Source organism: Electrona antarctica, assembly GCF_951216825.1.
Source record: "Electrona antarctica genome assembly, chromosome: 20".
Taxonomy (NCBI): Eukaryota; Metazoa; Chordata; class Actinopteri; order Myctophiformes; family Myctophidae; genus Electrona; species Electrona antarctica.
In genome coordinates, this window is record NC_136801.1 from 19,453,236 (window position 1) to 19,479,645 (window position 26,410).

Consider the following 26,410-nt stretch of genomic DNA (forward strand, 5'->3'; position numbering starts at 1 on the left):
CTCTGTCCCACTAGAGGAACATGACATTACTGCACTGGTGGTAAAAAGAGCACTTGGACAAACCAACACATGGCGTTCTTTGCATCGGACAGCAAAAGCATGTACCAGAAACGTCTGCATAACCTGTTGGCTTGTGCAGTGTGTGTGTGTATGTGTTGGTGATGAATCGCTTCACCAAAGCCACACACCGCAAATAAAAACATTCTCTCTCCGCACTGTTCTGCGTTTTTCGCCCCCCGGCCTCTCGTTAAGAATCGCCCTCGTTGCCGTACATGTCTGCCAGTTTCCTGAAGCGAGGTCCCCACTCACTCAGGTAGTTGTAGTCCTGGTCGCCTTCGGTAGTGGCCGACTCCAGCGAGCTGAGCGACTCGGCCACGGAGCCGGTGCCCTCGTACGCGTACGTGGCCAGCGAGTCGTAGGGGGGCGCCGTGGGGTCGGCGTCGTTGTCCTGCAGTCTCTGTTTGATGAAACACCTCATGTCCCCGTTAGTGTTGCCGCCGCTGCCGCTGCTGCCACCGTCTGTATGGGGTTGCAGGGGCAGGATCGGCGGGTAGAAGGAAGCCTCGGGGACGATGTCCCGCCTCTGCTTGCTCTCCTCGATGTCCCACCTCTGCTTGCTCTCCTCGATGGCCTCCGGGTTGCGCAGCGTGCTGATGTCGAACGCCTGCGTGTCCTTCTCGCCGCCGCCCTCGTCGTTGTAGTTGACCACGTTGTCCCGCACGTCCTCCTTGAGGAAGAGTTTCAGCGGGTCTTCCTTCCTCTGCCTCCGTAGGGCGGTGAACAGCACCACGATCACTGTGGGGGGAGGGGAGAGGAGAGAGGAAAGAACCTTTATTCACTGTGCATGAGTTATACTTGTTAAAGTTTGCATTTTTCAATTGAGTGCTATAGCGCCACCCTTTGGCGTCGTTTTTCATGACCCTATAGGCCTATACCATACTGCCAAATTTCGTTAAAAAAAAGCAACTGCACGGTTTGGCCAGAACTGCAAAAAAAGGAAGAAGAAGAAGATTAAAACCATCATAATACACTGCACTACATGCTTGGCCCCCTAATAATAATGATGATGATCTATGTTGTTGTGCCTTTGATCTGGGTAATACATTGCTGAAACTATTATAGCATAAGCTACATTTTAAGAGCTTCAGGGCATTTGGGACCCTTCAGTTAATTGAGACAAAGTGGCAAAGTATTCCAAAAATGGCTCTGAGAACTTTTTTTCTTTTTTAAACACCTTTCTTCCTATTAACTCTTTGCTGCTATCAGTACTTCTAGGATTTAGTGTCAATTTGAACTAGATTAGGAACATCCACTATTAAACCCCCTGGAGGTCCCATGGACTAAATCCTACAAAACAGAGCAGGTGTCCTGTTGACAAATATATGTAGACTAGGTTTTGTTTCGTATCCGTGTCACATCCTAGCACATTTGTGCTTTACCCAGTTGTATACTTCTTTATACAACAAAGATCGCTATTTTCAGCATCCAACCAAATGTAAAATCAGGCATTACGACGCAATCAAGGCCCGCCAAAATACTTTTCCCTGACACCCTCAGAAGGCTATAGTGGTGAACCAGCGATGACCGGCTATCTATCTTGACTCACTGAGTAGAATGATGGCACAGAGCAAGATGGCCACCAGGGCTCCCGTACTGAGGCCCGCCCGGCCTGCGAGCGCCTCGGCGTTGCACAGCTTCATGTTGCCCTCGTGGTCGCACGTGCACACGCGCACGGTCAGCGTGTTGGTGCTGCTCTGCATGGGATACTCCCCGTCGGAGATCACCACCGGCACCAGGAAGACGCTCTTCTGCAGGGTGTGGTAGCTGTTCCTCCGCGTCAGGATCCCTGCCGTGTTGTCTGGTGTTACAGAGAGATAAACCATGTAGCTTATAGCTATGCATATGATCCCTTAAGGCTTTAATGCTGAGTTCACACAGGCAGATGCAAAGATACAGTCTACCATTCATTTTCAATGGAAACCAGCGACATGAAGATACAAAGATGCATCTGACGTTTGTAGCTGCTGCTGAAGCTACAAAAAAGTTGTGCTGGTTTCAACTTCAGATATACAAAGCTACAAATACGCTGTGTAGCATTGCATATTTTGCATCTGCCCATGTGAGCGCAGCATTAAGCTACCTTTTCCCCCATGACTGAAAATAATGACAGTAATTAAATAAATAGTTAAATGCATTAAATAAATAGAAAATAAAGAAGATGTGGTTGCGGAGAGTGACTTTAGTTTTGAAGACGAGATGGAGACAAGGGAGAGACATGCATACTTTGCAGAAGTGGGGGGGTGGGGGTATCCAGAAGGTACAGGCAGAATTAGGCCTCACTCACACCTAAGACACACGCAAGACACACCTGTGTCCTGTGTCTTCTGTGTGTCATGGCCGCCTCAATGCATTTCCAATGGGAGTCACATGGTTTGAAGACACAACCTTGTTGCATGGGGGGGAGGGCAGAAGACAGCCATGCAACAGGGTTGTGTCATTAAACCATGTGACTCCCTTTGGAAATGCATTGAGGCGGCCATGACACACAGAAGACACAGGACACAAGTGTGTCGTAGGTGTGAGTGAGGCCTTAGCGTGGTAAAGCTTGTGGGGTAAAACATGTAAACAGGACTTCTGGGAATATAATAATAATAAATAAAATGAGTGGACCTTTGTTATCGCGCACAGAGAAGTTAGCCTTCCCAGAGGCCTCCTGTGCTAGGCTGAAGGAAAAGCTGTGCCCCTCTACGGGCTCATCAGGATCTGAGGCACTCACTGTCTGTATTATCTGAAAGGAAGAACACACAATGTTATGCAAATGGGAGATGGAAGTGGCCATTTGGACAATCAAGAGAACAATCCGTTCATTTTTCCATCAATAGTATCACTGGTAACCATGATGGCTACTGCTGCCTCATGCCTCCTCTCCTCTCCTCTCGTGGCATCACACCAACCTGGTTAGCCTTGGCGTTCTCACAGACGAACGTCTCGTAATTGGTGGCAAATGTTGGAGCGTTGTCGTTGACATCCAGCACTCTGATGTACACTGGCACTCTGCTCGTCAGCCGTGGGTTGTCTGGTGGAGACACGGAGATAAGATATTTGTACACCGAGGCGTGTACTCATTTACAGTAATTACCATCACTGAAAAAGATGCACTTCATGTGGGAGTGAGAATCAAAGCAAACTAGCTGTGCCTGCCTAAAAATTAAGACTTGGACATGGATGTCCCTGTACTCACTAAACACAGAGCAATGATGCAAAGATTGCCAAATATTGGTAATGTATCCAATCAAATCTTCTCTTTGTGTTCAACTCTGCTAATGTTGCCACTCTTTTTTATGCATTAAGGAAAATGGGACATCACAGAGTGAAACAAGTCTTGTGAATTAGGTCAGGGATTCCCAACCACCAGCATGCAGATCGGTGCCGGTTCGCGGGACATGTACCAGAAGGCGGTCGGGAATTCAGTTTCCCAGACGTGAATATATAACCTTGCAGAGTTTCCAAACGGCGAGAAAAGTTGATTCCGTCGCATGAAGATACCAATACCAAGGATTCGTCAGAGATGTCATGTCACTGTGGTTTATAAACAGCTTCGAGTCCATGCTACTTCTGTGTTGCATAACAGTGACATCACTGTCAAATCTTATTATCTTATCGTTGCCTTAGTTTCAGCGTTTGTTCACTGTTCATGATCAGATGTGTGACAACTACTGTAGCTGTTTTGTTTTGTCACGGTCATGCTAATGCAGTGGTTTTCAACCAGTGGTCCAGGGATCACCAGTGGGCCATGCTGGGGTTCCAGGTGGTCCCCGTGCAGCTAAATGATGGAGTTGGTAACCAAATGGACCCTTATAGATCTTTAACATTTTACGATCTCATGAGTTAAATTATTGTTAAAAATCTGCATTACTTAATTTACAAGAAGTCTACACATTTAGGGCTCCATTTTCGTCACCGCTAAACCCCTTATGCCTAAACTTCTTTGCCTTTTTTTAAATGGAATAGTTAAAATGGCCAGTCTACAAGCTCACAACGTGTCAATGTAGATTGGCTAGTTGAACTATTCAAAAATGTTTTTCAATATAGTAAAAAAAGGCAATGGAAAATTGAGCCCTTAGAGAGAATGTAGAAGAATTGTTATTTTGATCAACGTTTGCCTGTTATCTAGTTTATGGTATCAACATCAATACAGCATGGAATTGTGGACAAAATCTTATTCAACGATAACAAAATATTCTTTAGTTTTGGGTCTGAGTCCGAGAGGCTAAATATCATCAAATGGTGGTCCGTGGCTCAAATGCTGAATAAATAATGGGCCTTGATATGTAAAGGGTTGAAAACCACTGCGCTAATGGAACACTACATGGGATTATTATTTCATGTCAACATTCAAGTACAACTATCAGAAGATGTAACGCAGGTTAAGTAATGCATCACTTTGCAAGTTTAACGAAAGTTTTCGCCCTTTCCAAAGTCATGCATTTCTGATACAGATATAACCTTTTTTAGCAACCAGTCATTGACTGCCTGTCAACATCTGCGTTTTGGTATGATTCAAAATACCCCCCTTTTCCTCCTTACGCCTTTGAAACTGTTAAAACACGCTAATGTCCCATGGTTAGACTTAAACAGGTCACACATTTGATTTACTCAATATGGAGTCTCTCTGCAATGCCATCTGGCATGTGAGTGACGTGAAAGTGACATCCAGCTGTACATTTGCATGTATACTGATTAAGTAGAGTGTACACGCATTGTGAATCGGCGCCGGCAGTGTATCTTACTATCATTGTAGCAGGAAAATACTGTGCCGGGACCTAAATCAGATTTCTTTTGTTGGTCAATGGCACAAATGCTTTCTGCTGTCTCAAGATAGCAATGCACCAACAATGCACCTGTCCACGCCTCATTTTAAGACAAACTGAATGTGGGGACACAAATGAGCACAAGTACATTTGCTACCAACACAACATGGACACTACGCATGACAACTGGTCAGAAATGGGCAATGACACTTGCGGTGCGCTTTGCGCAGGGTGTACGATAGGACCCTGAGAGTGTAAAAATAGATCTAAATGGACCCGTAACCAGGTTGGTGTGATGCCATGAGAGAGGAGGAGGACTGAGGCAACAGTTAGCCAACTTGGATTCATTGAGAACACAAGAATTTGCTTCCCTTTCTTTGTTTCAGAATGCTGTTACCAGACATGGGATCTGGCCCCTGTAATGGTCCAACTGAGTCCATTTCTTACACTCTCAGAGTTAAATTAACACTGAGGATTGACGGTATGTATTTTGTTACTGATTTCGGTGGCAATGATGGAGATGTTGTGCCAGGCATTCTCCTCCCTGTCCAGGTCCTTGAGGAGGAACACTGACCCATTTCCTGAATGGACGTTGAACAGCCGGTCCATGTCTGTGTTCCGATCAATGGAGTACCTGCAGAACACACACGCACGCACGCATGAGCAAACACACACACACACACACACACAGACGCGCGGGTTGCACTGTGCCATTTTGACGAGACAAAGACACAAGCAGACTGGATACAACAGGTGCAACAGGGCTGTTGACATATATCACGTGCCGTCACATGTTCATTCATTCACACACACACACACACACACACACACACACACACACACACACACACACACACACACACACACACACACTACACAAGCCAACAGCTTATCCAGCGGTGTTGTTTTGCCCTGCTAGCCGGACTAGCGCGATACATCACTGTGATAAATGGAGTATACAGATATGAGGAGGGGCAGCATGAGAGGAAGTAGACCCCCGAGGGGGAACGCGTGAACCAGGGCTCTCTGTCTGGAAGGCACCGCGCACCACCGCACTCCTCGTCTCCTCTTTTTGTCTCCTTCCTCATCTTCCCCACATCTCCTCTCCTAATTCTCTCCCTATCGCTTTGGCTGTGCAATACCTTTTAGTCCTTTAGTACTGTTATCTAAACCAGTGGTTTTCAACTTTTTCATATCAAGTCCCATTATGTATTCAACATTTGAGCCACAGACCACCATTTCACGAGGTTTAGCCTCTCAGACCCAAAATGTAGAATATCTTGTTGTCGTTGGATACGATTTTGTCCACAATTCCATGCTGCACTGATGTCGGTAGAAAGAAATAGAGTCCGAAACACTGCTAAGGGAAAGCTCTTCTTCAGGAATGAAGAAGATCCCAGTGATCGAAACGTTGAATTAATAAACCAGTGGAGCTGAGTTTTCCCATAACAGTGTTGTGGACTCTATTTCTTTCTCCCGTACTGCCATTTGTCCAGCACCTGGGCTAGAGTGGATGTGCATGCATGCCCTATTACCTTTGCATTGATGTCGGTACCATAGGACAGATAACAGGCAGACGATCAAAATACCAAATGGATCCATAAAGGGTCCATTTGGTTTCATGTTACACTCTCAATAGTTAAAGCTCTATAACCCTAAGGGTCCATTTGGTTACCAACTCGATCATTTAGCTGGGGACCACCTGGAACCCCCTCAAGGACCACTGGTGGTCCCCGGACCACTGGTTGAAAACCACGGATCTAAACACACAACATGCCTGGTCCTGCGCCTCACCTCACCCTGACACCTCGCCATGCTTCCTCTCTGGCGGTGATTTCAAACTCATTACAATTAACAGTCGCCACAGTGCTCCCTAATTGCTTTCCTAATAATATAATAGTAATTTAGCCAGCTGGACTAACACCTCTCATCTCCCCACCCCGTCCTCTCCTCTCCTGTTCCCATGCCTCGTCTCATCACCTCTCGATTAGTGGCAGCATGATGCACAAGGCAGGGGGGGGGGGGGGGGGGGGGGGCAAGTTAGCACCACACTGCTGCTCTCAGCAGGGAGGCTTGTTGTGAGGACACCGGTAGGAGGTCCTTTCAGGGGGTTTAGGGGCAAAAGGTCGGTAATCAATGGGTGGTACCGCAGGCGCTATACCTAACCGGCAGGGACATATTGTCCTAGAGAGGGTGTGTGTGTGTGTGTGTGTGTGTGTGTGCACGTGTGTTGTGCGTGCGTGCGTGTGTGCATGCATGTGTGCGCGTGCGTGCGTGTTTGCCTGGATGAAAGGATGCAGGACTGCAGAGTCAGACCCCATTGCCTGAAAACCCACTATCCCTACTGTCTGTGTAACTGTCTGGCTCTGTACTCCCACAACTTTGACTCTGTAGAATCTGCGCACGCACATGCACACAACCAGAGCCACACAACCAGAGCCTCTGTCATGACATATTGTCTTATCTACTCTTGTTTAGATCTCGCTGTGGTGACAACTACTAGTGACTGTGGCAAACATTGAAGGGAAACCAGGGGCCTTTCTCATTTCTCACTTTGTACATCCTCAATAGGCTCTGGTCTCCTGGAGGTGGCATACCCGTTTGTGGTTCAGTTTCCCATGGTTTCGCTTGATTGGTGCAGCCAAGCGAAACTATGGGAAAGTGAACCGGGAACCTGACTGAATGCTTCTCTGTGCCTCTCTCTCTCTCTCTCTCTCTCTCTCTCTCTCTCTCTCTCTCTCTCTGTCTCTCTCTCACTCTCTTTCTCTCTCTCACTCTTCTTTTTTTTGAGGGGCACTAGCCCCTCCCACTTCTGGGTTTCAGAAATTACGTCATGTGGCAGCCAAGTCTATGGAAAAAACAGAAGCCCCCCGAAAAACAAAGACATTTGCAGCTATGTGCTGTGTGGGTTTTGCAGAGTGCTTGAATTAGATGCTGGATGAACACTTTTCCCTACATTGGGGTTGTTTCCCACGCCTACCTGACGGGGCTGCGGTTGCTGTCCGGGTCGGAGGCGCCGACCGACCCGATGGGTGTGTTGGGCGCGGCGTCCTCCTTGACCTCCATGACGTAGCTGCTGCGCTGGAAGGCGGGCGGTTCGTCCACGTCCTCCACCAGCACCTTGACGCTGGCCTCGTCCCTGAAGAGACCCACGGAGAAGAAGCGAGGGTCCAGGTGAAGGTTCTCCACCTGGACACGCACCATGTACTGCTTCTTCTTCTCAAAGTCCAGAGGCTGCAGGAGCACACGCGCACAGTGTTGATTTTGTCGACTAAACACTATGACGAAAACAGTTCGACTAACTTTTTTCACTGATGAAAAACTAGACTAAAATGTTAGGGAGGGACTGGTGGAGAAGAGATCCAGTAGAACTAAAAGACAATTGATTAATTTTATGCTTGGTTGCACTTTAAAAATAGCTGATCTACAAGCTCATATTGTGAGTACAGCGTAAAATCTGGCATTAGGACATACATTTGAAAACTTGTGAATCGGGGCATTCTGCATGCGTACTTTTGTACTTTTACTCAAGTACATTTTGAATTCCAGATTTTTATACTTTACACTTTTATACTTTTTTTTAATATTTTTTTATACCCTGTTATATACTTATAACAGGGACTTTCTACATCGTGGAATTGATACTTTTACTTAAGAAGTAAAAACAAATGTGGGTATACTTTTTGCACCACTGCACATACCACAGTAGATACTAGATGCGGATGAGGATGTGTGTGTAAATGTTTGCACAGTGAGCAGTACAGAACCAGACCTCCAACCCCGTAGGGTCGTAGGGTTCTAGTACCACAAGTGAATTTCTAACAAGGACCATCGGGTGATGTTGTGTAGCTAACCTCACGCTTTGGGTAGCAGAAACAGAATTAGGCTGCAGACCAGTGTTGGGCAAGTTACTCAGGAGGAGTAATATCTTATTACAGATACTGCAGTTACTTATTTATTATTCATTTGAAAAGTAATAATATTGGAAGTTTATTGAAGGTCAGGGCGTCTTACTGGTATTATATAACTCCTATCTTTTTAACATTTCTTCTCAGTTGATCACAGTAAGCATTTTTCACTGGAGGCACACAGTGGGAGAGACAGATGCAGGGTTGACCACTGACAGGATGCCATCAATAACAACTTACTATGAACCATCGATTTGTTTGCCTGTCTTGTGTTAATGCCGACAGACTGCATGATGTCTAAAGTGGAATAATGTTGCTTAGAAAGTGTCAGGATGGGGTCTGTGCGTGACAAGCCCATTTATGTAGAAAGTCCAAAACAGAGGCATGCTCACTACCCCCACACTCTTCTCAGCCCCGCTCCCTCCACTCGCCACAGAACCTACCGCAGCTACAAGAGGCAATTACTTCTACTCAGTGAAGGCTTGATGGGTGGCGATCGATTGAGAGCTGTGGCGTGAGCGCTTGATGAAGCAACTGTCAGATACTGTTGAATACATCAAAAGCGCGCCACAGTGCACACTGCTGGGTGGATGCTGAAATCCATACCGGCCATCAGTACCTCTGTGGGTCTATGTGGGCGTGAGGAAGAATGAGGGAAGAACTGCCTGCGGCTTTACAACTGTCAACGTTGGCCTGCATTTGAATGTTTTCCCAGAGGGTCAAAACTAAAGTTACATTCAGGTGATGTGTGTCATTCATTTCACAGTCCAATGCAGTTCGGTGCTTAGCATTCACTCTTTCCACTGGATTGCTGCCTATATGGAAGGCTTACATGCAGTGGTGGTTGGTCAGTATATTTACTGTATACACCGTAGTTCTTGTACAATCTCACAACAATCTATTACTTAATAATATTATTGACAAATAATGACATGCCCAAAATCAGGATTCCTGGTTGAAAGTGGTTAAAAGCAAGTTTTGATGTTGTTGGAATAGGCCTACTGTACCTCCAAAGTAAATAGACAAGACATGTTGTGCCTCACCAAGGCAACTTCCACATTTTATTACCCCAGACTGTATCACCAGTGCTGGAAAGTAACTAAGTGCATTTACGTTAGTACTGTACTTGAGTACAATTTGGTGGGATTTGTACTTTACTTGAGTATTTCCAATGCTCTTACTTCTACTCCACTACATCTCAGACCCAAATATTGCACTTTTACTCCATTATGTTGATTTGAAAATGTTAGTTACTTTGTAGATTTTGATTAATATTACAAAACATACATTAACCAATTCAGCCCATACATTTCAGCCATTTGAAAAATAGCAGATCTACTGGCTATTTTCAAGAGTTTTATACATTTGAAATGTTGAAATGGGACATTCTGCATAATACTATGCAGAATGTACTTTTGGTACTTAAAGTGCATTTTGATGCCAATACTTTTGTACTTTTACTATAATGCAGTATTGATACTACTTTTTCCACCACTGTGTATCACCCCAGGTTGGTTGCTTATGGTGGCCCCAGCCTTCCCCAACCCAGCTAGCGCTCTGACCTTCCTCAGCCTGATGACACCCTCCTGGGTGCTCTTATTGGTGTGAATGTCCAACACTGCGGGGCCCTCGCTGCCCAGGATCTTGTACTCCATCTCTGCATTCTCGCCAATGTCCGCATCCACGGCTCGGATCACTCCCACCACGGAGCCCACCTCTGCTGACTCCGGGATTCTGAACTCATGCATGCCTGGAATATGAGAGAGAGAGTCAGAGAGAGAGAGAGTAGCAAAAGCGTAAAACCTCAATATATTTGACCTCTGATAGCAGAGCCAGGAAAAACGATGAGAACAGCAAATGGTATGCGATAATTCCTTACATTTTTTTTCATTTGGTTTGATAGGTTTCATTAATTTGAACAATGCCCGTCTCCAGGCTGTCAGAAGGTGTGTACTTCACAGAAAGGGTGACAACGGTCCGTTTGGCGGAAACGTAGAGAAAATGAACAGGCATAGATGGTATGTGTATAGATCTAATTTCATATTTAGAAAATGTTTCAGATGAAAAACAAAACAGAGATGATACAAAAATATGTGGCATGAATTCTCAGGCAATTTCTTCTTCTTCTTCTTCTTCTTCTTCTTCGATTTAATATTTTTTATACTAGATGATTTCCAGTTTTTTCCCGCAGTGAGATAAATGGATGGCTGCCTGTCTGGGCTGGAGCGTCCTCTCCTGTATCTTGCATGCTTACATAAATAGCCTCTTGGTGTGGAGGAGCGGCGATGATACACACACAGCCCGTGGAGACAAACACTGACACGCTAACAAAACACGCTGACAGTGTTTTGGCAAAGCTTGAGTCGGCAGTTCTTGGTAACAGGTGCACGCACACGCGCAGAGACTGCATAACATAGATACACAAAGCACTCTTGTGTGCGCGAGTGAGTGTGCACATAATACTAACACACCATAGCTTTCCTCAATCCAGAAAGTATTGGCTGGAGAGAGGAGACGGGAGGCATCACTCCGGCAGACAATGATATCTCTCTCTGACACCCCGCCTCCTCTGGGTGTGCCCTTAAAATACCCGTGCACTCTCTCTCTCACTTCCCCCTTGTCTCCTATCTACACCCTTCTGTCACCCCCCACCCCGTATCTTTATAAATACCCACTCACTCTCCCTCTGTCCCCTGTCTTCAAGCTACACCCCTCTGTCACACATCCCCTATCCCATTTATTTCGCTCTCCATCTCCGTCACAGGCAGCCTTCTGCCACACGCTTGCCTCCTGTATCTATCTTTTCTTCCCATGCATGAACCAGTCACTCCCCCCCCTCCCACCGTCACTGCCTCTCCCCCCGTCCATCCACCATGTCACTGTTGTATACCTTTCTTCTCCCCCTTTATCTGCATTCTCTCTCTCTCTCTCTCTCTGTCCTTGTCCATGGGTGGTGGAAGGCTGGAATAACAGTGTTTGTGTCCCTGCTGTGGGGAGAGATTAATGGGGAACAGTGTTTGGTCGTGTGTTCTTTTTTTGCAACAGATTTTTTGTTTTGTTTTGTTTTGTTGTCCATTTCCCTACACACTACCACACATGCACGCAAACACATATTATATACATGTTTACATAGTACAGCACACATGTGCATATGCATGCAGTGAGTTGCACATGCGAGTGGCCGGCCTAGTGGTTAACTAGTAATTTAAAAATGTTCAAATAATTGTAGTGGAGGAAAAGTACAATATTTGCCTCTAAGATGTGGTGTGTAAGTAAGTGAAAGTAAAAGTATTGGAAATTGGAAATACTCAATTCAAGTATTAATACTTCAAAATTGTACTTAAGTACATAGTACTTGAGTAAATGCAGCCTACTTACTCCACCACTGATTAGACGTGCTATGGAACATGGCGGCACGACCGACATTGGCGACGGCCTCCACTGACACCAGCGATCGTTTTTCACTGCTACAATTAGATTCAGTGCCAGTTTCGTCCTCACTTTGCAAAGCAGATGGGCGAAGGTTTGTTCACTTTGACTTTCTGATAGAGATCGGTGAACGCTGCGGGGACAGAGAGGAATGGGACTGCTACGCCAGGAGTTGCGCGATGGCTATCCCGGGATCAGTTGGAGGCTTGGAGCCCCGGTGGGGAGGTACCACAGGACAGTGACAGGACACGAAAGCGTGGGAAGAGAGCGGTTGTTATGGTGAGACTGAGAGCTAATCCCAGCAAACGGGCAATTCCCACGGCCCTGTTAGCAAACGTGGGAATGCCATCCATCTTTGGAGATCGCTGCAGCGTGGAGTAAGGGACTGTTAACGGATCAAATATTGGACTCTGGGGTCGGGCTAACACTAGACATTGACATTGACAGTCATCATCGGGTAGACTCAACGGATGAAAGGAGACTTGGCTGTTTATACAAAAAAATCATTATGTGTGGACGGATGATTTCCAAATCCTGTTGAATCACCCTGAAGGGGAGGAATCCTTTGGTTAGACATAGCATTGGTTAGAGATAGCATTGGTCCGACCGGATTAAGGTTGGTGAGGGGTGCGTTAAAACGACCGGATTAAGGTTGGTGAGGGGTGCGTTAAAACGACCGGATTAAGGTTGGTGAGGGGTGCGTTAAAACGACCGGATTACGGTTGGTGAGGAGTGCGTTAAAACGACCGGATTAAGGTTGGTGAGGAGTGCGTTAAGGCGACCGGATTAAGGTTGGTGAGGGGTGCGTTAACCGACCGGATTAAGGTTGGTGAGGGGTGCGTTAACCGACCGGATTAAGGTTGGTGAGGGGTGCGTTAAGACGACCGGATTGAGTTTGGTGAGGGGTGTGTTAAGGGTTGGGAGAGGTTTAAGGTTAGGTTTAGGTGTGCTGCCCCGTGGGAGGTTAGGGTTAGGGTGAGGGTTTAAGATATCGGACCAATGGTATGTCTAACCAAAAGCATGCACCCGTAGAAGTAGTAGGTTGTCCAATGCGACCTTTCTACTTTCCACATTACTGCGGTGTATGCTCCCCCAGAGGCAGATATTAAACTGGCAATGTGATACATCTACAACAGACAGCCCACCCTGATGCTTTTTATTATTGCTCTGGACTACCATCAGCATGTTAAATGTCCTACAAGAGGGGAAAATACACTGAACTGTCTTTATACAGGCACCAACAAATGCTTACACTGCAGCTCCCCTATACCCCCTTTTGGCAGCTCTGACCACTTAGCTATCTTGTTGAAGCCTGCATAGTACTGAAGGATACAGAGTGTCCTTCAGTACTGTAGCAGCCTACATTATACGATGACCATTGTAATTAGTTTGTAGGCCTTTATCGGCGCTGCGCCACACACACACACACACGTGCAGTCTGGTCCTGTGTGCTCCGATGATGTACTGCTGGGCTCGCTCTGGCTCTTGCGGCCGCGTCTGTGCTGCCGATGTCCCGCCTCACTCCCGTGCAGCTCCGGGTTATGGTCGGTCACCCAAACGGCAACTTGCAGACTGTCTGCCGTATGATCCACTCCACACCAATAGCACCCCAAACACACACGCCCTGTATGTGCGTGTCCACTGTCTTCCCGACCCCCGCTGGTTCGACTTGCTTTCCAACAGTCGTTGAACCGAGGACATTTTTAGACCTGTACTGTAGCCTTTAAACAGATTTGAGGTCCGTGAGCGAATAGACATTCTGTTGATGGCTGTGCGTCTGCCAGGATCCCACTGTGCGATGGACTTTGATGAAAGCTTCGAGCTACTGGTAGCTCGCGAACCCCTGGTTGGTTACCCCAGTTGTACTGTAGATGCTCCACTCAGTGCATTCAAAGCAGCCTTGTAGAGCAGTCGCCTCCTGTATCCACTCTGTATCCTTCAGTAATATGCAGGCTTCAACAAGGTAGCTAAGTGGTCAGAGCTGCCAAATCCATCTACCGTGAAATATTACAAATAATGTAATCATGAGCATTTTGCCTGAGCTACAATTTACAATGTAGGCATTTAGCAGACACTCTTAATCCAGAGCGATTTACATTAAGCAAGAACAAAAACAAGAATTCATACATTATGAATTGATAACCAGCTGCTATGAAATGTAAATATCTGTGGATGTGTCCAGGTGACTCTAGTGTAGCCTACTACAAATGGAACCAAAGGACCCTTTTATAACAATAAACTCTGAGACTGTACAAATGGACTGTTATGGGTCCATTTGGTTGTACCCTCGCCGAACTCCACGGGGACCCCCCTTATCCGCGGACCCCCACACAGAATACAGCGGATCGATAGTGGGGGTCCACGGATAAGAGGGGTCCGCGGTGGTCGGCGCGGGGGTCTGCGGTAGTCTGCGATGCGTGTCGTCATGCAGTTGACGTTGATGCGTGTGGTTGCATGTTTGCATGACAGAATTCCGTGGTGGCCTATAGCAAAGCAATGTAACCAGAGTGGGCACTTGTTGTCTCATACAACAACAAAAAAAAGACAAGACAAGAAAACAACTCAATTCTATCCCAAAGACCCCCGCAGAGGTCGGTGCGGGGGTCCCCGCGGAGGACCGCGGAGCTCGGCGCGGGGGTCCGCAATAGTCTGCGTGGGGGTCTGCGGATAAGGGGGGTCCCCGCGGAAGTCGGCGCGGGGGTCCACTGTAGTATGCGATGCGTGTTGTCATGCCATTCACTTTGATGCGTGTGGTTTATTTTCCACATGCCTGGTTGCTGGCGTCAATTTCCACATGGCTAGTATTATGTTGTGACTCTTCTTCATGGCGTGCAGACTATGGGATGTTATACTGTAGGTTGATGCTGGACACAAGGCAGCCAATCAGCAATCAAAAGTACTCGTCAGTATGTTTGCCAGTGTTGGCAACTGTCGTGACAGAAATAAGCTAACCAACCTCCAAAAACCAGCCAAGCAACTGTGAGGAGAAAAACAATTCAAGTTTGGCAACCCACTACTACCCACAGACTACTGGTGTCGGTCTGGTCGTGCAAGTTTCATAGCCATCAGCTTTGCAGCTGGTAAAAAGCATGGCAATACATCATATACATACAAAGATAGTTCATCTTACGTATGATTCATCATGAATCATACGTAAGCTAAAAACGTAACAGTGGAATATCTAAACTATGCATATACAGTACTATATAGTGCTATGTTTACATAACATGCTATAAGTCTACATTAACTGCTATCTAAATCTACATAAAATGCTATCTAAGATACATAAATTGAGCCTTTGCATACGCCTGTGGGAGGTCGAGGCTAGGGCAAGTACTATGGCAAGTGCTATGGGCAATGGAGTCTGAAGAGGTGTATTTTCAGACTGCGGCGGAAGATTGGGAGTGAATCTGTAGTTCTGATTGCAATAGTTTTGGAGTATACAGTATGTACGTATATGTGATACTGGGTGTGAAACGGACTATAACTCACACTGAGACAAGTGAAACAAGGTGATTGTGTTCTGTATTCTTTCTTTTTGCACTCTATTCAATCAGCGTGTGTACGACCTGTGCACAGCCAGTGTTCGTGATAAGATTTTCCAAGAAGCTATACTCACTCTTGGCGAAGCGTGGCGGGCTGTCGTTGACGTCTGACAGAGTGATGCTGACCGTGGTGGTCCCTGAGAGCCCCCCCATCTGTCCAGCCATGTCTTTAGCCTGGATCACAACCTGGTAGTTCTCCTTCACCTCCCTGTCCATGCCGGGCAGGGCCGTCTTGATCAAACCTGTGGAGAGCAGCACACCATTTCAGAACAGATTTACATTCAACACTGTAAGCATTTAGCTCAGGCTCTCATCGTGGAGTGATACGTACACCTAGAGCTGAAGAATAAGCTTCAGTACTTTTACTTTACTTTTAAAACTTATAGGTACTAGTTACTTGATTATTATTACGAAACATACATTAAGTCAGCCCTATTTACATTTTGGCCATTTGAAAATAGCTTTTCTACTTTTACTCAAGTGCATTTTGAACTTCAGACTTTTGCTTGTAACAAAGTATTTCTACATTGCGTTTGCAGTATTGATACTTTTACTTAAGTAAGACATGAGTGTACTTTTTCCACCACTGAATAGATGCAGTAAATAGTAGGAAATTAAAGGTCAGTACGATAATGCTCAGGCAAGGTTCCTCTCATGCTAGAGGTTTGTATAAAGACACAACTCTTGTTCTATGTCTGTCTCTTGACTGTGACCTTGCAGAGTGTGAAGTCATGTGTGAGTTTGACCAAATTCAAACACACATGACTTCAAAAACCAGTGAAAACTTTAAATAAAAGCCAGTAACGGCAAAAAATATGTCTGTGTTTATGTATGGTACCGTGCCGATTAACGGGTGAATGTATTGACACGTTATGATTCTTTAAACCACTCTGCACCTTATTTCATTAAAAGCATCACAGCAAAGCAAAAAATATCCTTGTGCCTTTTGAGACATGTTTTCCAGGAGCGTTGATAATCTCTGGATGCATTTTAACATTCAGTGTGCTCTTTTAAGAGCCGAGGCTCAGGCAGGTGGAAGGAGAACTGTTCTGGCATGCTGGATCTCCGGAGACGGGACAGAAGAATGAGTGAAGTGATAATTGGCTGCATATTCAAAAGGTATGCATCACCTGTCATTGTCTGCCTCCTGTTGAACCATTCACGGATTTGAGTGTTGAAGTATATAAAAGGGAGGCCGGGGGAAAAAAAGCTGCTAGAAAATCACCTACTAATAAATTGACAACACCACTTGATGTGGGGGGTGAATATAAAAAAGAAAAAAAAAGACCTGCTCTTTTTTCACCAATACTGCAGTGAGGCAGGTAGAAGATATGGGTAGATTTCACTGTTTTTCTTTCTCTTAATGTGCAATTTCAGTGAAGGAAGACAAACCCTTAAGAGAGCAAAATGGTTGTTGTTACACTGTCACTGAGAGACACTAAGCCACAGCATCCATCTCTCCTCTCTCACTTTCTCTGCCTGTGCTCTATCTGCGGGTACAGGCTTTAGTTCTGACATACTATTGGTCCAACTGTCATTAGACCAACAACCTACCTCAAACTCTAACATAACCATAACCGCAAGCACGGGAGCAGCGCATGTTCGACCGCATGTCCGACCGTTGTTCCTCATGTCGGACCTTTGGTGTGTCGGATCTGCGTGTGCGTCTCCTATCTGCCTGTGTATGTGCTTTTCCATCAACCCTCTATCTACCCATTTTACTCTCACTCTACATGTTTGTTATTGTTGCTTATTTGTGCATGCACGCACGCACGCGCATGCGCGCACGCACGCACGCACCTACGCACACACAGACACACACAGAGTCACACACAGTCACATACACACAGTCTCACACACGCGCAGACGCGCGCGCGCGCACACACACACACACACACACACACACACACACACACACACACATCCCTTTGTGTGAGATGGATTTCAACTTATAAACTGCATCAGGGATGTTTTTATTTTTACTGGCTTTTACTTACGCAAGTTGAATAGTTTGCCACTGAAGCGGAGCTGGATGTAAACACCTCTTTCACAGTCTGTGAAAGCATCCAGCAGCATTGTGGAGAACACGATGGAGAAGAGTTTAGAGCCAGAACGCATCATTGCTTCAGTTCATTCCTGACTGCATGGGAACGGCTCGGATGCATCACCATTCTCTTGGACCCTGGCTTGCATTCCGTCATGAATGGAAGCGATGAGAGAGATCAATTTCTCTAAACAGCCAAACTTCCCATAGAAGTGATTTTTTCCCCCCCTTTCAGAGCAGGTGTTTTCAACTGACGGTCCATGGACCAATGGCGGACCGTGGAGATTTTGCATGTGGTCCCTGACAATGCATACAGTAATGTAAACTTAAGGTCCACCTTCCCCTCATTTTATTTTATTTTGAGGACCTACAGTATTGGTACAGTATCTGTTTGATATAAGGACAGTGGAGTTAAACCCATTATAATTATAATTTTCAGAGGACATTTGAGGAGGCTTGTGCTTCAGTTCCAAAAGTAGACCCTAGAGCGCACAGGACCTCCACTCACTGACCTCCACTCACAGCCTTCCCAGACTCAGGTCTCCTGTTCTGAGTGGCCATACGCCTTCATGTGTCACGACTTCCGCAACAACGACCTCTACTGCCTCATGAGGAATGGACAGGTCATCTTGATGGCCTGTCAGCCAATAACAACATCTATAAACAGCCAGAAACAAGGACTGACAGATGAACCAGGATCCTACAACCATAAACTACTGTATTTACCAAGACTTTAACTCAAAGAGAAGTAAATAATGACACAGAGCGGAAACCTCACACCTGCAGTGTGATAAGAGTTTCAGTGTTAATAGTAGTCTGGAAACACACCAGTGTATCCATACTGGAGAAAAAACCTTTCCACTGTAAACTGTGCAACAAGAATTTCAGTCAGAAAGGTAATCTGACGAGACACCAGCGTCTCCACACTGGGGAAAAACCTTTCCGCTGTAATCACTGTGACAAGAGTTTCAATCAGTCTGGTGGTCTGCAGACCCACCAGCGTCGCCACACTGGTGAAAAACCATTCCATTGTACGCAGTGTGACACAAGTTTCACCACTTCTGAATGAACTGCAGAGACATCAGCGTATCCACACTGGGGAAAAAAGCATACCACTGTGAACAGTGCGACATGTGTTTCAGTGAGTGAGTAATGACACTGGACAAAAGCCCTTCCGTTGTACGCAGTGTGACAGGAGTTCCAATATTTATCTGAACTTCAGATACATTTGCATATCCACACTGGGGAAAAATCTTACCACTGCAAACAGTGTGACAAGTACGTGCCACAGTGGAGAACAACATTCCACAGTTAGTAGACAATAAGCGTTTTAAGGTGCTAGCTAGGGAATCTTTAGATACACAAGTGTCTCCATACTGCAGCAAACCAGGAGCTCTAAAGGTAGAGTGGCCGCTTGGACAATGGAAGGCTCCTAGATCGATCCCTGGAGCCTCGGTCTGGTAGATATTTTGAAGAGACTTTGTCTTTTGTCTGCCAGATGGTCCTAAAACCATGCAGCACCAGCAGCTTTGGCTGGATGTGGAATTCCTTCACACCTCATGATCGAGCTGGTTCATAATTCCCTCTTGTGTCGATAACAATTCACAATTTTTATGCATTTAGCAGGCACTCCAGAGTGACTAAACTCCACAACAAGAAGACTTGTCCAGACTAGTCAAAGACTGCTTAAAATTGCAACAGACTGGCATTTTCTTATCAGCACAAAAAAGTCTGCCGACAAAACATTATTTTCCCCGGTGCAAATTGCAGAAAGCAGCCACCAGCACTGGTTTGCACTGTTGCCAGTTCTGCTTATTATAAGCGACTTTGGGCTGGTTTTCCTGTAACATAGCTTAATATTCATAGTTGCCTGTTGCTTTATAGTTTGGGCTTATTTCTGAAGAGTAATTGCTTATTTTGGCTTGCTTTCATGATTCTTTTTAAAAATAGCTGATGTAATAGGGCTTAAGTAGTGAAACTAGTTGCTTCTTTTTTATCTGTTTTCATAGACCTGGTCAGTGAGACTGCAGTTCTGTTTGCAATGGGAAGTTCATTCCAGATAACCATTCAGCTGGACGTAGTACAGCACACAAGCTCTCAGGATGTTGTAGGGCTGTCAGGACATCTACCACTATGTGTGCACTGCAGTAGAGACTGTCAGGACATCTACCATACTGGGGCGGCGGTGGCTCAGGGGTAGAGTGGCCGGGTGGTAACCGCAAGGTTGCCAGTTCGCACCCGGGCTCCCCCATAGTTAGTGTCGAAGTGTCCTTGAGCAAGACACTGAACCCCTAATTGCTCCTGATGTGCTGGTTGGTGCCTTGCATGGTTTCCGCCACCATCGGTGTATGAATGCGTGTGAATGGGTGAATGCACAATCTATGTAAAGTGCCTTGGATAAAGGCGCTATATAAATGCACCATTTATCATTATTATGTGCACTGCCGGTATAGACAGAGGAATTACATTAGGGATAAGATGGAGACTAGTTATCGATAATGACTGGACACAGCTGAATTGCCTTGAGTTGAGGTAGTGAGAGCCGTTGAAGATAGTTGATTCCAACTATTTCCCGTGCTTACGTTGATTGATGATAACCATCCTATGAAGGGAACACCAATGGGCCAGAAATGTAGCTTTGGGTGGATGTGTAATTCCTTAGCAGAGAGGGTTTTTTTTGCTTATTTTGAGATACCCAGCTTTGTGTGTTTGTGTGTACCCCATATCGACGGAATGTGATGATGTATGATGATAAGAGTGCCTCACTTCACACGAGTGTGATCTTTATTATTCAATGTGTTATATTGGATGGACAATATTAAACATTCAATGGTGTGTAATTTAAATTATGAGAATGCATCTCTCAGCTATGTAAACGGAGTGAGAGTACACACAGTCGACTGATTTCAGTAAATACAAATGGACTATGGCCACTAGTTTGAGGGTGGTAAATGTTAATTGGCAGCTAAATTGATGGGTTCATTAGTTCGACAGCCTAATCGGTACCGCTGTCTAAACATTTGGGCTTACTGCCAAGGAACAAACCACCACAAGCACACTGACTTTAACTGCTTTTAATCTTTAGGCTATGACCTTTTATTTATGGTCCGTGCATCCTACCCAGTCTATGTGGTTCTCTAAATAAAAGGGAGGAGGGATGTGATGTTTGTTGTTGTTGTTGTTTTACATTTCTAGGTACTGTGCAGGAGGATGCTAAACGCACACCAGTCTTAGTAGTGGTGCCAGCTCACGGCAGAAACATCTAAAGAGTTAAGTCTTAAAAAGACAAAAGAGTGGCTGCACACACTGATAGCCAAAGAGCCGATTATTTATTAGGATGCAGAGTAAAAACCAACGTTTCGGCAGTACAACTGCCATACCCTGACGTTGGTTTTTACTCTGCATCCTAATAAATAATCGGCTCTTTGGCTATCAGTGTGTGCAGCCACTCTTTTGTCTTTTTAAGACTTAACTCTTTAAATTTCTATGTAGACATGGCTGCCATTGTTTTTTAAAAGTGTACCCCTGGTATAAAATGTATGTATCCTGGTTCTAAATGTACCCTGGTATAAAATGCCTTGACCCTCCATTGGACCCAAAGTAAAATTAGATGACCTTCCCTTGGACTGAGATTAGAAAGGCATAACCCTCCCCTATTTTTCTCCAGGGGTACACTTTTTTTCCCCTCCAAATCGACAAATTGGACACTGACCCGTCTCGGGATCCACAGAGAAGTACGGCTGGCCCTCCAAGATGCTGTAGACCACCCTGGCACTGTTCCCGTACGTGGAGTCATCTGCGTCTGTGGCCGTCACTTGAATAACAGAGGTGCCTGGCAGAGAGTGGCAGGAAGGAGAGAGAAGAGAGGACAAAATAGTGGCAGATTAGATCAGTTGTGGATTGTTGTTCAAGTTGATGCACCTTCTGATGAGGTGTCAGATCATCTTGTATTCAAGCAAAACAAATGATTAGGATCAAATTAAATAGCATTTCATAGAATTTAAATATCACATCACATTTGAAGGAATTTACTGACCCAATGACCTTGTGCAATTTGCGCTTCGACCGCCTATGCTGTACTTCAAATCCGTTACTACTTGAGTCCAAGTTGACAGGCCTTTATCCCTAATGTCATATAATGATTCACCCAAGGTTTTCCTGGCCTTTAAATTTGACCACCTACTCCTAATAATTCATCCTTGTGGACATTTGAGGCAAATGTCAGGAATAACCTGAAAATGTAAAGCCTCCGGCCACGGCTGTCCACCGGCGCAGGCATGAAACAGGTGATCGATCATTTCTTATCCTATCACGTTAGCTAAGGAGATATCTGCCAGGCAGCCTCAGGGCACTTATAGCCTCATGGCGGATTGATTTTTGCAGGTAACTGATGAGTCCTGATGTGTTAGTACTACTTCACCCTCCTCTCACTACGCAGTGGAGCTGGCACTGATATGCACTGATATGCTTCTGTTACTTTGCAAATGCCAAGAAAGCTATTAGTGCATTTGGAGATCTTGAGGACCTAGCAAGGCTAATATCTGATTGCGGGTGAATGGCTGTGATCCATTTTCTCATCCCAGAGGAATGGCTGAGGCATCTATCTCAGTAGAGCACAAAAAAAGAAGGAAAAATGCAAAGTACTACCTCCCAAATGGTGCCTTACAGGGAAAAGCGCCTCATTACATTCGTAAGAAAATTAATTGACTAGAAATATTTAATGGCAGACTGGAATAAATGTACAGTATGCTGTAATTTTGCAATACAATGAGGACAATGACCCAAAGCACTTATGCTAATTTAATATCAAGGACTAAACATTTGAGTTTGTTACACCCCATAAATGTAATTCGTAAGGATGAGAAGTTGTGTGTTGTAGACACTAAGAGAGAGAGAGAGAGAGAGAGAGAGAGAGCGAGAGAGCGAGAGAGCGAGAGCGAGAGAGCGAGTGAGCGAGTGAGCGACTGACTGACTGACTGACTGACTGACTGACTGACTGACTGACTGACTGACTGACTGACGATCCATGTTATACAATGGATCCACAGAATGTCCAGTATGAGATTATACACCTATACCATATTGAAAACATGTATCGATGCCAGTGGTGATGCCAGTGGTGAGCGCACCTCATGACGTCCCTACTTCAATAGGATTAATGATTGAAACAGATTTGGTTACGTCACCATCAACAGCCAATAAGGGAGGCCATACATAGCCTACTTGTGAGCAAGGAGCAAGTTGGCACCTCGACAGAGTACATTTCTAGTTCTAGCTGTGATGATAGTCAAAGTAATCTCTGAATGCGTGTGTCACATTTAAAGGGGCAGTGTCTGGACATAGTAACTCAGGAACATGTCATGCTCTGCCAAGCGGTGTCATCACAGCTCGGCTGTTGCCATGGACACCTGCGCTGCTTCCAGTGGCATCCTCTCTCGCACGCACGCACGCACGCACGCACACACACACGCACACACATTTGTGACAGTTACAGTAGTTGGCATTAAAGACCAGTGGCCCTCAGAACAGCAGCAGCAGTACCCAAGCATCAGCAGCCTGTATTTGTGCAAGTATTGATTAGGATCTCTTTGTATTTACCATTTTAGTCTACTTGCCACCCCATAGAGCCCCATTGTGAACCCGGACATGTTGAGTACACCAAGGTTAGAAGTTTTGAGTATGGGACGTCCCCAGCATGTATAAACTGCTGCTTCTCCATGCCTTTTAGTTTTGGGTCTAGCCTTAGGAACCTCTAAAAGACCAGTTCCCGCAAGTTAGCATCCGGCAGTTTCTACATGCTGGGGACCCATACTCAACATTTCTAACGTAAAACATTGGTGTACTCAACATGCCTGGGTTCACATTCTGGCAAGTGGACTATTTATCTATGCTCCAGAGCACAGTCTGCACTTGCTAGAGCTAGAATGCACAGTAATTGAAATTTAATTTAGCGCAGAGTGACAAGAACAAACGGTAATGCAAAATCAACAGCGGTAATGTCTGAGAAATTGTGGAGGGCGAGTAGAACGTTTATTCAAACCAGTGACGGAGTTGACAGTTGTACGCTGCGTGAATAAGATAGGCCTACTCTATTTAAAAAGATTATATCTGCTCCCGTACAGCTGTAACCGTCACAGCGATGGGTTTACTTTGTTTATGTTTCCTAATGATTCTCATTTAATTAGTCGAGCCATCCTATCATTCGGTCGGCTCCATTATTATGATTGATAAACTCCCATTGATCCGGTAAGACTGCATGGGATTTTGCAATGTCTCTATCCTGTTTGAACATTAAGCCTGATCACCACGCACGGCACGGCACGCACGCACGCACGCACACACGCACACACGCACACGCACAGACACACACACATGCACGCACGCACACACAGTCCCGCATTAGTTGCATATTTGATCACTGCCAGTTGTATAAGAACATTACATTACAGTATAACAGTATGTACGTGTCAAAGATTACTGGGATGTAGTTATTTTGACCCTTGGGTCATGTGTATTTGTGCTGTGTGCCGTTTTGGTCTGCCTGTCCTTCCCCTCATAGTGATAGAATGTTGATGAGTGACTGATTGACTTCCAGCTGGTGTGAATGGTGCATAGAGTTATATAGAGACGTCATCCACTTGCATTGAGTTGCTCACCCAGCGCATGAGGCGTTCTTCCGGGTTTGAACCAGTCAGTGGTGGGCCGTCAGGGCCAGCAAGGCCTTCTCTGCTGGCCCTGCACTTGCCTGATGCAGAAATGTATATTTTATAATACGTTTTTCTTTTTAACAAATATTATATATTGTATTTATTTCGCTGCCACTGCACTGTTTCTCATTTAGACAGGCTGGATGCTCTGCTTCCATTCTGTGCAGGTACAACAGCGCTTGTTTTTTTTTTAACCAATGAGATTAATCGAGAAGGAAGGACTTCAAGAAAAGCTTGCCATTGTAACGAAGGGTCGGCATGATATGATCAGCCATGGTAAGGATATTACATGCGATGCAGCTTATTGATCATTGATCGTTTTATGGCCGGAGCTCTCTCTCTCTCTCTCTCTCTCTCTCTCTCTCTCTCTCTCTCTCTCTCTCTCTCTCGGTGTGCGTGTTTAGTCCCCCGGTGACAGGTTGACACTTGACAGGCTACAGCTTATTATTATTGTTTGTGCTTTCGTTGTTCCAGACTTCCAGTATAATAACGTTGATGTGCATTGTTACGCCGTTGTGTGTGTGTGTGTGTGTGTGGGGGGGGGTTGGTTCGTGTGTGTGTGTGGGGGGGGGGGTTGGTTCGTGCATGCGCACGGCCGTTCCGCGACCGCCCCGGACGGTCTCTAGCCCAGTTCATTTCAGTACGGACCGCCACATTCTGGGATTGCTTATCGCGTTGGGCCGTATGGAGCATGGCGTTCACGTATGGACCATGGCGTTCACGTATGGAGCATGGCATTCACGTATGGACCATGGCGTTCACGTATGGAGCATGGCGTTCACGTATGGACCATGGCGTTCACGTATGGAGCATGGCGTTCACGTATAGACCATGGCGTTCACGTATGGACCATGGCGTTCACGTATGGAGCATGGCGTTCACGTATGGACCATGGCGTTCACGTATGGAGCATGACACGTGAACGCTCGCAATGCATAGTGCTTGGCCCATATAGTGCAATACCACTTTCGGCCACCATGTATTTTGCGCTTCAGTGTTTCCTCTCTGTGACGTCTCTACTATAAATATACTCTAAGGAATGGTGTCCGACTGTGACCGGACTGACTGTGTTAATGGACCTCACTATAAAACCTGCCCGTCTCCAGTTCATCAGACGTCTTCCTTCTGACCTTTTTAAGATATTTTAAGAGGTTTATGGGCCCACCATGAGGTAATGGGTTTTTATCTTCAGTATAAAATGCAACTTTGACTTTGTGGATTTTAACTGGCTGTGTTTGGGGACTGGGAAGGAGGGAGACCATTCTTTTTTTGCACCTTAAATTGTGACTCCTAGGCTGGGTCGTAACGGTAGCAAAGCATCACCATAATGCATTAAATATAGATGTAGCCTACATTCCTACAGACTGTACAGGGTTGGTATGTAGTAGACACACAACAGAGCACAGGGCACGCACCAATGTCGGACATCTCGGGGACCCGGGCCAGGTAGGGGTTGCTGGTAAACCTGGGCTCGTTGTCGTTGATGTCGTGGATCTTGACGACGAACTCGGAGTCGCCCTCCAGCACCTCGTTGGTGAAGCGGTTTATCACCTTGGCGTGGAGGATGTACATGTCCTTCTCCTCACGGTCCAGCCTCTTGGTGGCGTGGAGGTCGCCCGACTTCTCGTCTATCTTGAACAGAGTCCCGGCGCCCTCGCCGCTGAGAACGTACCTCACGCTGCCGTCACCCGGGTCCGAGTCTGAATGAACCTGTGGGGAGAAGAAACAAATTATGTAATGGCATGATTGCGGGTGTCTACATTTTCAATTTGTCTCCTAATTTGTTTTGAGTCTACAAAGTCTATGCTTTGGCAAATATATTTTGATGGCTAAATGTGATTGGTTCTGATGTTTGTGATTTGCGACCAGTTTACTATGAAAACCTGCATGTCATGTCAGCATGTCAGTCAGTCCTAGTTTTTAAATGTACAAATATTTATTTCCAAAAAAATCATTTTACATAATA

General features: G+C 45.7%; 1 protein-coding gene across 1 annotated transcript in view; it reads right to left on the reverse strand.

Annotated features, from left to right (window-relative positions):
- Window positions 1–247: 247 nt before the first annotated feature.
- The window catches only part of LOC306912891 (cadherin-6-like), a gene marked incomplete at both ends in the record, with an annotated part of 33,621 nt that continues 7,458 nt past the window's right edge, over window positions 248–26,410 (reverse strand). The window contains 10 exons of the mRNA XM_079489345.1: window positions 248–795; window positions 1,607–1,858; window positions 2,671–2,788; window positions 2,955–3,076; window positions 5,309–5,445; window positions 7,792–8,045; window positions 10,282–10,469; window positions 15,768–15,935; window positions 21,450–21,569; window positions 25,860–26,154. Coding sequence (XP_079345471.1) covers window positions 248–795; window positions 1,607–1,858; window positions 2,671–2,788; window positions 2,955–3,076; window positions 5,309–5,445; window positions 7,792–8,045; window positions 10,282–10,469; window positions 15,768–15,935; window positions 21,450–21,569; window positions 25,860–26,154 — 2,202 coding nt within the window. The remainder of the gene's footprint in view (window positions 796–1,606; window positions 1,859–2,670; window positions 2,789–2,954; window positions 3,077–5,308; window positions 5,446–7,791; window positions 8,046–10,281; window positions 10,470–15,767; window positions 15,936–21,449; window positions 21,570–25,859; window positions 26,155–26,410) is intronic.